The sequence below is a fragment of the Natrix helvetica genome (genome assembly GCF_964273705.1).
Source record: "Natrix helvetica genome assembly, chromosome: Z".
NCBI lineage: Eukaryota > Metazoa > Chordata > Lepidosauria > Squamata > Natricidae > Natrix > Natrix helvetica.
The window spans coordinates 3,371,280-3,387,242 of record NC_138554.1 but is presented as its reverse complement, the minus strand read 5'-3'; the positions used below and the strand labels follow the sequence as shown (position 1 = coordinate 3,387,242).

Genomic DNA, 15,963 nt, shown 5'->3' with positions numbered 1-15,963 from the left:
TTGTTCGGTGAATTTCGCCCCATTTGGCGACCTGTTCTGACCGAGGCTTCCCAAGAGCAGGAAGCAAACTCCCGGTTTGCTCCTCTTTTATTCATTGGCTGTGAATTCTGCTCCTTCGCATCCAGCAAAGTCTTTCGAGGGAGGATTTATAGTCACAGACCTCATCTGGCTTGGAGAGCTGACAGGCCGATCTCTGCAGAACCAATAAAGTGAACTCCTGCAAGCTCCACTCCCCTGGCGCTCCCTCTTTTCTTTCCTCTGGGAGGGGCCATTCATCGTCCACCTGTGGCCTTACTCCCAAGTCAACCCCTGTTCCTTAGCTGCTCCCTTCGTCTGGCAGCTCTGCGCATGCGCACACTGGGAACAGGCTCCAGCTGTTCTTCTGCCTGACGGATGTCGGACTCCGAAGGCAGCTGATAACTGTCAGATGGCTCTGGCCCCCTCTCTGCCTCCGACACAGAGCCCTCGTCGGAGCCTTCCCCAGACTCTAGGACTGGCCCATGTTCCTCCCCAACCCTCCTCATTCTCCTAATCGGCTGGCGGGCCACCACACAACCTTTCTGACCCCGGTTGTTCAGTGAATCACCGCGGTTGTTAAGTCAGTCGCACGGTTATTGAGTCAATCTGCCTTCCCCACAGACGTGGCTTGTCAGAAGGTCGCAGATCACGCGACTTTCGCCCCCCCCCCAAAAAAAACCTCGGGACACTGTGACCGTGATAAATACAGTTGTCAAACATCCGAATTTTGATTGCGTGACCGCGGGGATGTTACGATGGTCGTAAGGGTGAAAAACGGCCGTACGTCACTTTTTTTCAATGCCGTCGTAACTTTGAAACGGTCACTGAATGAACTGTTGTAAGTCGAGGACTATCCATACAGGTCATTGACCGAGAAATCATCTGCGTGGTGAGAACAAAATTCCAAGCGATTCTGAAGGAGTCAGGTCCCCTCCGACTTACGCCCGGTCGCTTACAGCTAATCCTCGACTTACGACCATTCGTTTAGTGACCGTTTGCAGTTACAACGGCATTAAAACAAAGGGACCGACGTCCGTTTTCACGGTCCCGTGATCAAAATTCAGACGCTTGGCAACCGACTCGTATTTATGACGGCGGCAGTGTCATGGGATCCCCTTTTTGTGACCTTCGGACCAGCCATAAGTCAATGGGGGAGCCAGCTTCGCTTAACAACCGTGCGACGAGCTGAACAGCGGCAGTGCTTCGCTTTGCGACGGTGGCAAGAAACGTCGTGAAATGGGGCAAAGCAAAACTCACGTAGGCCAATGGTCGTAAGTCGAGGATTACCTTTATGTGGGGCCTATGGTTTCCGGGGGGGATCGGGGGGGAGTTGCATTGTCCGCTTAGAAATCAACGATTTCTCCTTGAAGTTCCTCGGAGTAGATTTCTGCCTGAAATTGAGTCTAGCTGAATCAAATAACTACTGCTAGTAGATAACTGATGCTGAGAAATCGGTGGGGACGTCTCATAGCCAGCGGTGGGTCTCACATTTGTGGCCACCCGTTCGCTCCGCGCGCCCTTGTTCGCTTTGCACGTGCGCCCGGCCTTCGCCGCGTGCGCTTTGCTTGCGCTTGTGCCTTCCGCGCAATGCGCCCGGCCTCAAAAACGTAGCAAATGGGTGGAGAGAAGAGAATATGAGAGAAAGGACGTTCCTGAGAGATTACGAGAAAATGATTGAAAGGAGAAAAGAAAGAAAAGGAGTTACTCGTAGAATGGAATGAAACGTCGTAAATATAGCCAACGGTATCTATTCAATAAACTTATTAAACGATTAAAACGTTTGGACCACGAACGACATGAAGTGTTTACTATATCAAATTAAACTGGAGGATGTGTATTATTAATAGCGAAACAGCAACAATAGATGGAAACGATACGTTAAATTGGATTTAACTCAGAGAGGCGAAAGGAGTGCGTTTATATATTAAGAGAAAAATTGCCATGCAGCGGGAGGATATGGAGTAAAAATCAGATGACGGAAACGTAAAGTGGAAAGAGGATGTAAAAATGGCATGTACACCGAATGGTGTAAAGTCATTTGGTCGCGAGAAAGGATGGTCTTTACCGTTCCTTCTTCCTTTTGACCTAACCCTTTGTTTGCTCTGACCATTTGGCCTGAACTTTCCCTTGTTTGGTTGATCCGTACAGCGCCGGAAGTGAACCAGATCGCTCTCAGCTTGAAGTCAGATCCCGAGCCTGTGGTGAGGGCTGCTACTGGACCAAGAGGTGAGATCTCAGAGATGGGAGGCTCTCCCTGTGAAGCACCGTTTCTGGATCCTTTTCACTTTGAAGAGGTGTGGGCTTCGATTCCCAGGATCCCCCAGCCGGCACGGGTTTACCAGAATATATTACAATACAACGCAATGCAATAGGAGAGTTGGAAGGGACCTTGGAGGTCTTCTAGTCCAACCCCCTGCCTAGGCAGGAAACCCTACACCGTTCCAGACAAATGGCTCTCCAACATCTTCTTAAAGACTTCCAGTGTTGGGGCATTCACAACTTCTGGAGGCAACTTCTGTTCCACTGATTAATTGTTCTCACTGTCAGGAAGTTCCTCCTCAGTTCTAAGTTGCTTCTCTCCTTGATTAGTTTCCACCCATTGCGTTTTGTTCTACCCTCAGATGCCTTGGAGAATAGCTTGACTCCCTCTTCTTTGTGGCAACCCCTGAGATATTGGAAGACTGCTATCATGTCTCCCCTAGTCCTTCTTTTCCTTAAGCTAGACATACCCAGCTGATGGAAATTCTGCTCGCCATTGTGGTCTCTTGTGACATATTTTGACCAGTTTCTGATTTTAAAAAAACCCTGGTAAACCGACAGGTAAAAACTGGTAAACCGAGACCCTGCAGTCTTTAAGTGAAACACACAGTTTCACTTAAGGACTGCAGGGTCTCGGTTTATGACTACTGTAAAAGTAGTTGTAAAATCGAGTCCGGTCATACGATGACACAACGTACAACCGCAAGAACTTAACGATGGCCCTTGCGGTCCCAAGCTGTGGTCATTTGTGACTTTTTTTAAAACCCGTTTTCAACAACAGCCAAAAAACAAACAAACCCCGCCATTGGTTAAGATGGATTCACACTTGCGACCCTGTGATTCACTTAACAACTGCAGCGAGTCCCCGTTATGGTCGTAAATCGAGGGCCACCCAGATCAGATCAAGGGGACGTCAGAAGGATCAAATCAATTGTCCTGTTTCCCTGAAAATAACACCTAAGCCTTAGCATGATTTTTTTTTCAGGGTGCTTTTAATATAAACCCGACGCCAAAAATAAGCCACAGTTAAGATCATCAGCCAGACGGACGTAATTAGTACCGTTTCCCCCCCTAAAATAAGACCTAATGCATCTTTTGGAGATTAAAAATAATATAAGACCTGGTTTTATTTTCGAGCAAATACCGGTAATATTGAATTTAATGTCGGTTTGTTTTTCAGAGGACTTTTCTCTTTGCATATCCATCTCCTACCTGGGCAATTTGCTCTGCGAACATTTGTTACCGGAGGGCGAATTTCTCATTACGTCGGTCCAGGCTCTACCAAACGGACCCGCCAATTGTTTGACCCGCTTCATTTTGCCGGCCCCGGATAAAATAGCCGATGCGCCAAAGCAGGAGATCGTGCAACGTCTGCTCGAAGATTTAGTAAAAGGCATCATGGTAGCCAGTAACCACGAAGGGATCTTCATTCAATGCCGGGGCAAAGTCTGTGTCTCGTGGTCGGGATTTTTGGCCCCCGTGGGCCACATCAAACTGGAGAATAACACTCACCAGCAGCTGTTCAAAACCCGGGAATTTCAGTCAGGTGAGCACGCGGTGAATGGAACAAAACAGCTCAGCTTGCAAAAAAAAAAAAAGATTATAGCTTAGTCCTCGATGCGGTGACTGAGGGGCTGAGCTTGTCGATCAGAAAGGTTGGCAGTTCGGCGGTTCGAATCCCTAGCGCCGCGTAATGGAGTGAGCTCCCTAGCTATTACTGGACTGCCCTCTGTCAGAAACAGTGTAGGGTCTCCTGCTTGGGCGGGGTGGGGTGGGGTTGGACTAGATGACCTTCAAGGTCCCTTCCGACTCTGTTAATCATTACGGGATTGCAATTTGGGGGCAATTTGGGAACACCCCCCTTGGTTACTCTGGATTTGCACTTACGACCACCGCATTCGCTTAATGATAACGGGATTCACACATTTGACAGCCGCCGTAAAAGTCATGAAACCGTACGGGCCTGTGTGGTTCGAAAAAATGTTACAGCAGCATGTAGATTATAAACCAGAATTATTTTTGCTAGGCCTATTACCCGAGAAAAACGATAAAGGGAACGTATATTTTAATATTACCTTGTTTCGACTACAGCAAGCATTGCGTTAGGGCACAGCACTGGAAAAAGGAGGAAACAGAAAAAAGGAGGAACTTGTTAAAAATATATTAGTCTGTGCAGAAATCGACAGGTTAACACTGAAGATAAAAGAAAAAGGAGAGGGGAAATGTTTCCGAACTTGGGATCTGTTTTATCAATGGGTTGGACAACTGAGGCAGAAATTAGGAGTTAAATTTTGTCATGTAAACAAATTGACTCAGGGAGTACGCTCTTCACTAAGCACTTATAAAAACGTCCCTGGGTGTGTATGTATTCGTTGTGGGAATAAGACACCCTTAAAATCTCTCGGGTGGAGGGGCGTTCTGTCAAGATACAGCCTGTTGTGCCTTCAAATGGTTTCTACTGTACTGCCATAAAATGGCTGCTACTGTACAGGGCAGTGGAGTTGCCACGGTAACGGCTCCACAATACTCCACAACGGGGCTCCCTCTGGTAAGGAGGGAAAAAATCCAACATTATAAATTACGTTTGGGGCGGACATTTCCCCCTTCTATAAATAAATACCCGCTAATCGGCTAGTAAATACATTTTCAAAACTAAAATTGGCTGCGGTCCCAGGGTAACTTGATTTAAGGATCACCATCGTGGAAACCCAGGCCCTTTCATTGCGGTCGTAAGTGGAGGACGACCCGTATCGGGTTAGGGAAGAGGGACGTCGTTCCTTGAATCGCTATTGTTGATCCTTCTGTGGTGGATTCACAGCTCTGGAGCAGCACCGCCAGGGCCTGGCGCCGTTCCCGGATCCCCGGGTCATTCTCTACGTGGGAAATGAAGCGGAAAGCAATGGACGTATAGACGACAAGCCCATCGTCATTCAGGTGAGAAAAGGGGGGGGGGAATCTTTGTTTTCGTTTTTCGGTTTTGTGAAAGAGAAAGAAAAAAGGGGAGCTTTGCCTTCGAACTTTCGGAATAAAAATTAGGATTTTGGCCAATACAAGTAGGGGGACTACCTGCATTGCATTTTGGCATTGAACCCCTTTTATTAATTGACGGTGAATTCTGCCAGTCACCAGGAGACTGGGAGTTCTAGTCCCACTTTAGGCACGAGAGCCAGCTGGGTGACTTTGGGCCAATCACCAGGAGACTGGGAGTTCTAGTCCCACTTTAGGCACGAGAGCCAGCTGGGTGACTGAGGGCCAATCACCAGGAGACTGGGAGTTCTAGTCCCACTTTAGGCACGAGAGCCAGCTGGTGACTGAGGGCCAATCACCAGGAGACTGGGAGTTGTAGTCCCACTTTAGGCACGAGAGCCAGCTGGGTGACTGAGGGCCAATCACCAGGAGGCTGGGAGTTCTAGTCCCACTTTAGGCACGAGAGCCAGCTGGGTGACTGAGGGCCAATCACCAGGAGGCTGGGAGTTCTAGTCCCACTTTAGGCACGAGAGCCAGCTGGTGACTGAGGGCCAATCACCAGGAGACTGGGAGTTGTAGTCCCACTTTAGGCACGAGAGCCAGCTGGGTGACTGAGGGCCAATCACCAGGAGACGGTGAGTTCTAGTCCCACATTAGGCACAGCTGGGTGACTGAGGGCCAATCACCAGGAGACGGTGAGTTCTAGTACCACCTAACGCATGAAAGCCGGCCAGGTGACTTACGGCCAATCACCAGCAGATGATGAGTTCTAGTCCCATCTTAGCCATGAAAGCCAAATGAATGACTTTGGGCCAGTCCCTCTCTCTATCAAAGGCAGGGTACAGATCCACCAACAAATAAAAATGTCACGGACGAGAACAAACCAGGTTAAATCCAATAACTCCGATCGTTAATTTGGTGTCTCCCCGAAAGTTTAACAACCCCCTTTTTTTTTCCTTTCGACCCTCAATCCATCCAGATGGAACAGACTTTTGCTATCCGGCTGCGTTCCTCCGAGTACTCCCTGTAGTAAAGATCCTCGTTTCCTACCCCGGCGTGGTTTTCCGGGCCAGCTTAAATACACATACCATATTCGTCCTGAGAACGAAAAGGTTTGGATTCCTGCTTTCTCCTGAGAAGAAATGTGAATATTGGTTCGGAGGCCCAATTTGGACGGGCTCGGAAGTCGATCCGTTAACGTCCACGTGACTCCTCGTTCTCCAACCGGGACTTTCCGATGACGGATTGGGAAAGGGGTGCTTGCTCGGTGGCGTTCAGAGGAAAACACTAAACTACGTCAAAAAAAGAGAGAGAAAAGCGAATTTGGGGACCGTCTGTTTACATTTTGGAAATGAGGAGAGGAACGTCCGTCCGTAGTCCGACCGTCCTGCAGAATTCTGCTTTTGCTAGCTGAGATACGGTGGGGGGAAATGTCTTCGCCCGCCACCTTTTGCAAGTTATCTGTTGCTTCCTTCCCTCCCTGTATGTCACTTTATATACTGTTTGCACTTTAACTGACTCTAAAATATACCTAATCTGACAGACATTGTACTGTGTACAAAAAATATTTTCCGAATTAATAAAGCATTAGAGAAAGCCGTGTTGTAATCTTGTGTCTGATGGATGAATCTTCAAAACGGGCTTTATTTTGTGACTGAACTTACAGCTAGTTTTACAGATTTGCAGGTAAACAGAGTTGGAAGGGACCTCAGAGGTCATCTAGTCCAACCCCCCTTCCACTCAAGCAAGACACCCTATACCATTTCTGACAGAGGGCAGTCCAGTCTCTTCTTGAACGCCTCCAGGGATGAAGCTCCCACGACTTCTGAATAACAGAATCATAACAGAGCTGGAAGGGACCTTGTAGGTCATCTAGTCCAACCCAAGCAGGACACCCTACGCCATTTCTGACAGATGGCAGTCCAGTCTCTTCTTGAAAGCCTCCAGGGATGAAGCTCCCACAACTTCCGAAGTTGTGTTCTTACGACTGCCATTTTTTTGAACTTTTCTGTGGCTGGTGATTGGAGCTGCTGGCTGGAAGGGGGGAAGCAGAGAGACAAAGAGGAGTAGGTAGTGGCCCTTTAACTCCATTTCATTTGAACTTTTCTGTGGCTGGTGATTGGAGCTGCTGGCTGGAAGGGGGGAAGCAGAGAGACAAAGAGGAGTAGGTAGTGACCCTTTAACTCCATTTCATTTGAACTTTCCTGTGGCTGGTGATTGGAGCTGCTGGCTGGAAGGGAGGAAGCAGAGAGACAAAGAGGAGTAGGTAGAATCACATGTCCATAAACCAAAACAGTAATAATACATTCTGGATTAGTGCGCTTGAAATTGTGATATTATTTATTTCAAAATGACCGGTTTAGTTCAATGTAATAGCTGTCTTGCACCTGTCTTTCGCAGTACTCTTTACAAATTTGGATACTGTCCCCTTTGTAAACAAATTACTAGTCTACATGGACAGATTATCTATCTAGAATCTCTAATCTGTGTTCTCCAAGCAGAAATTAGGTGTCCAATTCCGCCATTCCACTCTATGGAGATGCCACGCTATCAGCCCCCCTCTACCGCAAAGATCCTGCAGGAGAAGAGCAGTCTAGACATCCGTGGGATCTGGCAGGGTGAGAGCTGTGAACTATAAACACAAAGCTTTTGCTGTGACCCAGCGTAACAGATATAGTGCCCTTGCTGACCCTAATGGGGACACGAGACAAGTCAAGGTAGTTGTGATAATGATGACTCAAATAAGCAGGGGATCGTGGTCCAAAATGAAGAACTTACTTCGGAAAGGCGAAATGGGGACCCAGGTATCACACATCAGTCGCACAAGGAGAGCAAGGTATACAAAAAGAGAAGTCACCTTCTGGTTGGTGATTCAATCGTAAGGGATGTAAATTTAGAAAAGGATATGGAGGTTTTGAAAGAGGTCAGGTGTCTGCCAGGTGCTACTGCCAGCAGGGACAAGAGGCGTATTCTTAAGATAGTCAAGACTGCAAGTAAGGACTGTGACTTTGATGCTATTATACATCTTGACACAAATGATCTGTCCCAAAAAGATGTACTTTCTGTGAAGAATGATTTCCAGAGCTCGGGGTATGAACTTAGTATAGGCTGCAGGCTTATCTTTTCAGAGGTTTTACCAGTATATAAGGAACAAAAAGGGAAGGGCCAGTGTGTAGCAGAGTTTAATGTGTGGCTAAAGGAGTGGTGTAAAAGGGAAGGCTTTGGTTTTATTAGTCATGATGCCTGCAGCTGGTCCAATGAAAAACTGTACAAAAGAGATGGTTTGCACCCATCCAAGAAAGGGACTGAGTTACTTGGCATTAAATTCACAGATTTTCTGGATGAACGTTTAAACTGAACAGCAGGGACAGAGAATTAATTGATACAGAACATTTCTGTCCCCAGCAATCTAAAACTCACAGGGTTATCAGTGCATGTAACACAGATGTTTGTGCGGGTAAGATTATCACTCCCGCTGTCAAGCAAAACCAAGCATTTAATAGTGAGTGCCATACCATGTGCATGAATCGTACAAGTGGCAAGAAAATAGGGGAAGTCAGGCATAACACAGGATATGTAGACAGTAAACACAAGGTCAATCAAAATGGACTCAAATGTCTATACACCAATGCACAGAGTATGAGGAATAAACAGGGCAAATTAGAAATTCAAGTAAAAGAGGGCAGATACGATATTATTGCCATTACAGAAACTTGGTGGGATGAAACCGACAAATGGAACATACAGCTAGAAGGATTTAAATTATTTAAAAGAAATAGACCAAATAAAAGAGGAGGTGGAGTTGCACTATATATAAGAAATAACTACGTCTCTACAGAAATAGAGCACAACAATGATGAGAACTATCTTGAATGCATTTGGGTCAATATTAAAGGTTGGGGGGGAAATGACATTGCCATAGGTCTATACTACAGGCCACCCAACCAAGCAGAGGAAGTAGATGAACTTTTTGATAGTCAGCTAACTAAGGTATGTAGGAAGCACACCACAATAGTAGTGGGGGATTTTAACTACCCTGACATCAACTGGGAATCAAACTCTGCACCAAGTGGAAGATCCAACAGGTTCCTAACAAACCTAGAAGACAACTTTGTTTCCCAAAAAGTAGAGAAGGGAAGAAGGGGATCAGCCATATTGGACTTAATCCTCACTAACAGAGAGGAAATGATAGAAGGTGTTGAAGCCACAGGGGCAAGTGACCATGCAATATTGGAAATCAACATTATGCAAACACAAGTAGTAGAACAAAGTGAAACTAGAGTCTTGGACTTTAAGAGAGCTAATTTCAATAAACTTAGGGAGAGCTTGGGAAAAATTCCATGGATGAGAATCCTCAAGGGGAAAACAACTCAAGAAGCTTGGGAAATTTTGAAAAATGAGATCAAAAAAGCCCAGTCTAGCACAATACCAATGAAGAAGAAAAATAACAGCTCCCAAAAGAAACCAGCATGGCTGCATAAAGAACTCTCTGACAAATTGAAAGACAAAAAAGATAAGTATAAAAAGTGGAAAGGGGGGGGGACATAGCTAAGGCAGAATATCAGCAAATAGCCCGAGCCTGTAAAGATGAAGTGAGGAAAGCTAAGGCTCACAATGAAGAAAGGCTTGCCACAAAAGTAAAAAATAACCAAAAAAAAGCTTCTTCCAACATGTGAAAAACAAGAAAAAAGTTAAGGAAGCAATTGGTCCATTGCTGGGAGAAAGTGGCAAGAAGGTGACAAGCAAGAGGGAGAAAGCAGAACTATTTAACTCATGTTTTGCATCTGTCTTTACACAAAAGGACAAAACAGTCCAACCTATCAAAAACAGCACCACAAAAATCAGATTAGGAACAGAAGTTGAAATAGGGAAGAAAATGGTAAGTGAGCACCTGCCTACCCTAGACGAGATCAAATCAACTGACAGAACAATTAATCAGTGGAACAGACGTTGCCTCCAGAAGTTATGAATGCCCCAACACTGGAAGTCTTTAGGAAGATGTTGGATAGCCATTTGTCTGGAATGGTATAGGGTTTCCTGCCTAGGCAGGGGGTTGGACTAGAAGACCTCCAAGGTCCCTTCCAACTCTGCTATTGTATTGTATTGTATTGTATTTAGCCCAAAATTTCTGCCATTGAGTGAGATTTGTTTTGCCTCATTTTACGACTTTCCTCGCCATGGTTGCTAAGTGAATCACCGCCTTTGATAAGTTAGTAACCCGTCTATTAAGCGAATCTGGCTTCCCGGGCGATTTTGCTTGTCCGAAGGTTGCAAAAGGTGGTCACGTGACCCCCCCCTCAGGTCACTGCGACCGTCATAAATATGAGGCAGGCGACAAGCACCTGAATTTTGATCACACGACCAAAGGGAGGCTACCAAAGTCGCAAGGGTGAAAAACAGCCGTAAGTCACTTTTTTTCAGTGCCGTTGTAACTTTGAAAAGTCACTAAATGAATTGTTGTAAGTCCAGGACTCTTACTTGTATCCCGATGGACAATACCTTCCACCAAAGGTGGAATGGCCGACTCCATACAAAAACTGGGAATACCGCGGATTTACACGTTTCTCTCTCTCTCTCTTCAGCTCCTTTCAGTGAGTATTTTGTTGCTTGTTTTTCAATTATTTTACTGTTTCACTGCTTTGCTTTTATTTAAAATTAGTTGATAACCCGGCGTTGCCTGGGTATTTATTTATTTATCCTAATCCATACATTTGTCCTCCAAAATAATCCCGGACCAAACGTAATTTCTAATGTTAGATATTTCCCCCTTACCCGAGGGAGCCCCCTTGTGGAGTACTGTGAAGCCGTTACCATGGCAACGCCACTGCGCTCTACAGTAGAAGCCATTTTACATCAGTACGGTAGAAGCCATTTTAAGGCACAACAGGCTGCATCTTAACAGAACACACACCCCGAGGAGTGTTAGGGGTGTCTTACCGCCACAGTATTTGTTTCCAGAGAGTAAATCATCTGTGTACCAAGTTTAGTTGAAATTACTCAGGGCGTTCCAGAGTTATGCTGGAACACACACACACAAACACACCCCGCCATTTTTATAGATGTAGATATATTTCTAGGAACACAACAATTTAAGAACGCTGTCTTCCTAACATGCTAGTAATTAGTCACGTTGCAACTCAGAAAGTAACCATTTCTCACATTAATTTTGTTTTGTTTTTTGGTTGCATATCATTTGTCACCAAGAGGAAACTCAAAAAAAAAAAAAAAAACAACCCACCACACACACAGACACACACACACCCTGTTGACTCATTTTAAAACTTTGAGACTTTTAAATGTTATCAGGAAATGGCCCGGACACGTCATTTTTCCAGTTAAAAACTAAAACGTTGCAAGATTTCTTCTTAATTAATGAACAATGTTTTTTCTGCTCAAAATTTCAGTGGCTTGCCCAAACGAACTTATCTATCTATCTATCTATCTATCTATCTATCTATCTATCTATCTATCTATCTATCTATCTATCTATCTATCTATCTATATAATATATGAGTTGAAACTTGGAAGGGACCTTAGAGGTCTTCTAGTCCAACCCCCTGCTCAAGCAGGAAACTCTATGCTATTTCAGACAAATGGTTTATCCAACATCTTCTTAAAGACTTCCAGTGTTGGGGCATTCACAACTTCTGGAGGCAACTTCTGTTCCTCTGATTCATTGTTCTCACTGTCAGGAAGTTTCTCCTCAGTTCTAAGTTGCTTCTCTCCTTGATTAGTTTCCACCCATTGCTTCTTGTTCTGCCCTCAGGTGCCTTGGAGAATAGCTTGAGTCCCTCTTCTTTGTGGCAACCCCTGAGATATTGGAAGACTGCTCTCATGTCACCCCTAGTCCTTCTTTCTCTTAAACTAAACATACCCAGTTCCTGCAACCGTTCTTCATATGTTTTAGCCTCCAGTCCCCTAATCATCTTTGTTGCTCTTCTCTGCACTCTTTCTAGAGTCTCTGCATCTTTTCTACATCGTGGTGACCAAAACGGGATGTAATATGTAATATTAAGACCAAATGTGGTCTTAACAAGGCATTATAAAGCAGTGTTAATATTTCACATGATCTTGATTCTATCCCTCTCTTTATAAATAAATAAATAAATAAATATTTATTTCTTAGCCGCACCCTCTCCCGAAGGACTCGGGGCGGCGTACAATGAAACATATGAAATAAATATGTGGACAAAACAAACATATAACAGAGACATATACCGAGACATACACAAGGAGGAGGTCGGCTGATGAATAAAAAACAATTAGAATACAGTGATTAAAAAACCCCTAAATAATTAAATATAATTAAAATACCTAATTAAAAACCCGTCAGGAGTGATATGGTTAGATCAAAGTTGAGTCAGGCCAGCTACTTGGAATAGGTGGGTCTTAAGCTTAATACGAATGCAGCCTAGGATTGCATTGGCTTTTTTTTGCAGCTGCCACACACAGCTGGCTCCTATTTCTGTTTATTGCAGGAACTGGTCATGGTTAATCTAATCTGAAGAGAAGGACCAGGGGAGACATGATAGCAGTCTTCCGATATTTTGTTTTGAAAAGTTTTTTATTTTATTTTTTTGTTCTCTATATACAATTATAGGTATACATTTGCATAGTTGTTATTCTTTTGTACATTCGTCGTTCTTACACATTTGTCATTCCATTTACAGGGATATAACACACCCATTTTTTTTTTTGCTTTGTTTAAAATCCCTTGCCTGATTTGACACCACCTTCTTTTCCCTTTCTTTTCTCCCTCCCTCCCTTCTCTACTTTCTTCCTTCCTCCTCTCCTTTCCTTTCCTTCTTCCCTTACCTCTCCCCTACTCACTCTTCCCCTTCATACCCTATCTCTCTCCTTCTCTCTTTCACCCTTCCATCTTCCTCTCCTCACCTCTATCTTCCTTCCCTCATCTTCCTCTCATCTCCTCTCTTCCTTTATTTTTCTATTGCTGTAGGTGTCTCTTCCAGTTCTTAATTTTTATTTTCTTGGGGTGGTATTTCCGCCAACCCAAAAATAGTTAAATATTATTTCTTGTTCCCTTTCCTTCTCAAATCTATCCTGATTATTGTTTTTTCCCCTCTTTGTATCCTACTTTTGAATATGTACTTATATGTTGTTATTTTCTTCCCTATTTCCCCCCTCTTCCCCCCACCTTTTCTACTTAATGGATTCCATATCTTCCCCTTACTTTCTTTTCTGTATGTCTTTCTCTAACCATTCATAAAATCTTCCCCATGTCTTCAAGTACACCGATTCCTCTTCATCCTTTATTTTCAAAGTCAATCTGTTCATCTCTACACAGTTTAATTTTTTTTTATTATCTCCTCTTCTCTTCGTACCTTAATATTGGCAGTCTTCCAATATTTGAGGGGCTGCCACAGAGAGGAGGGGGATGTATGTATGTATGGAGAGAGAGACAATAGGTAGATGATGGAGATATGGATATGGATGGAGAGAGAGAGAGAGGGAGAGGTAGGCAGGTAAATAGATGGATGGATGGATTGATAGATAATAGATGGATGGAGATAGAGAGAGAGATGATAAATGATAGATGGATAGATGAATAGATGGATAGATGGATAATGGATGGAGATGGATAGATAGATAGTGATTGATAGATAGATAGATAGATAGATAGATAGATAGATAGATAGATTTAGACTTTATTGACACTTTAAATGTATACTAATCAACATACATTTAAATGAGATTTTAGCTGTGCCAGTTCTCAAATATATATACTGCATAGATAGACAGACAGACAGACAGACAGATGATAAATGATATATAGATAGTAGATAGATAGATAGATAGATAGATAGATAGATAGATAGACAGATAGACAGACAGACAGACATGATCAATGATACATGGATAGATAGATAGATAGATAGATAGATAGATAGATAGATAGATAGATAGATAGACAGACAGATAGACAGACAGACAGACATGATCAATGATACATGGATAGATAGATAGATAGATAGATAGATAGATAGATAGATAGATAGATAGATAGATAGATAGGTAGGTAGGTAGGTAGGTAGGTAGATAGAGAATCTCAGATCTAAGGAATGCTTATAGGGAACAATTTCTTATATTATGCCTCTGAGATCAAATGCACTTGCTTACAACATTTTTACACAAAGTGTAAAAACGCTGGAGAGTTTTGCTTGTAGTCTCTTGCTATAGGAATAAACCCCAAGAGGCTGATCCTGCAGAATTAAATTGATTTTATCTCACCCACTGTGCATGATTCATTGGGCTAACGCCACCAGGCAAGCCCCCTGCCCCCCCCCCTCCAGTCTTTTGGGACATATTGCTGAAAATAGCATGGCAATTAACAACTCCGAAACAAAGCGTGCCCCATTATTGGAATAAGGTAGCGGGATGATATCAGCCTGCTATTCATAGTTCAAAGTTCCATTTCCAGGTATGTGGGATCGCCATGGTGATCTCCTCCCTAATTTTTTCCCCTTTGATCCCTGCAAATCCACTGGAAGATAAAATGTTATTTAAAACTTATTCGGCCTTGGCCGAAGCATTCCTGAAGTATTTGCACAGTGCAAGCTCTGAGGAAATGAGCTAACAAGCCCATAACGACCTGAAAAATAAATCAAATTAATTGTAGGTATAAAGTAGTTGCCGCTTTTGACGCTTCGCCTCTGCTAAATTAACAAAATGGCATTGCAAAGGAATGCCTTCCTCTTTTCCCAAACCGGGATCTTTTCAGTGGGGTTGGACTACAATTCCCATCAAGCCCAACCCCCCCCCCCGATACAGGACGATGGGACATGTAATAGAGAGCCCATTTTGAGGGACCAAAATGTAAACGGCAGATTTGGGATTTTTTTTTCCTGTATTCTTTGCTCTGACAGGGAACCAAAGTGGCAGGAAATGGGTTTTTAACCTGTTCCCGTTTTATTTGATTTATTTTCTTAATTCAAGGAATGTCAGTGTGCAAACAGATGGGAGTATTGATGTATCTTTATTTTTTTATTCGTTTTATGGCCATTTTTCTTTGTTGCGGACTGCCCACCGTCATTGAGAATTTGATGGCAAGTTTATTTAAGTAATAGTAATCATAACAACAGACATGTGACGCTATCAGTTACATTAAATGGGCTAGAAACCAGGTGATGGTGAGTTCTAGTCCTTTCTTAGGCATAAAAGGCCCCTGGGTGACTTTGGGCCAATCACCAGGAGACGGTGAGTTCCAGTTCCCTCTTAGCCCATGAAGGCTACCTGATTGACTTTGGGCAATCACCAGGAGACTGGGAGTTCTAGTCCCATCTTAACCCATGAAAACTACCTAGATGACTTGGGCCAATCACTAGGGTACTGGGAGTTCTAGTCCTGTTTTAACCCATGAAAGCTTCCTGGGTGACTTTGGGCAATCACCAGGATTCTGGGAATTCTAGTGCCATTTTAACCCATGAAAACTACCTGGGTGACTTTGGGCCAATCATCAGGAGACTGGGAATTCTAGTCCTGTCAACCCATGAAAGCCATCTCGGTGACTTTGGGCCAACCACCAGGAGACTGGGAATTCTAGTCCCATCTTAACCCATGAAAGCCATCTCAGTGACTTTGGGCCAACCACCAGGAGACTGGGAATTCTAGTCTGTCTTAACCCATGAAAACTACCTGGATAACTTGGGCCAAGCACCAGGAGACTGGGAATTCTAGTCCTGTCCTAAACCATGAAAACTA

At 44.0% G+C, this 15,963-nt stretch overlaps 1 protein-coding gene across 1 annotated transcript; it reads left to right on the top strand.

Annotated features, from left to right (window-relative positions):
- The first annotated feature begins 1,667 nt into the window (after window positions 1-1,667).
- On the top strand, window positions 1,668-6,831 carry LOC309401827 (interferon regulatory factor 9-like). The gene is made up of 4 exons (XM_081971114.1): window positions 1,668-2,244; window positions 3,458-3,823; window positions 5,096-5,211; window positions 6,224-6,831. The coding sequence occupies exons 2-4, from the start codon at window positions 3,676-3,678 to the stop codon at window positions 6,272-6,274; spliced, it is 315 nt and encodes a 104-aa protein (XP_081827240.1). The 5' UTR covers window positions 1,668-2,244; window positions 3,458-3,675; the 3' UTR covers window positions 6,275-6,831.
- The last annotated feature ends 9,132 nt before the right edge of the window (window positions 6,832-15,963 follow it).

Excerpts from the sequence above, each read along its gene's own strand:
- LOC309401827 (XM_081971114.1), top strand. The coding sequence starts at position 3,676 with ATGGTAGCCAGTAACCACGAAGGGATCTTCATTCAATGCCGGGGCAAA. Across the intron at positions 3,824-5,095 it reads AACCCGGGAATTTCAGTCAG|CTCTGGAGCAGCACCGCCAG; the intron begins GTGAGCACGCGG and ends GTGGATTCACAG. Across the intron at positions 5,212-6,223 it reads ACAAGCCCATCGTCATTCAG|ATGGAACAGACTTTTGCTAT; the intron begins GTGAGAAAAGGG and ends CAATCCATCCAG.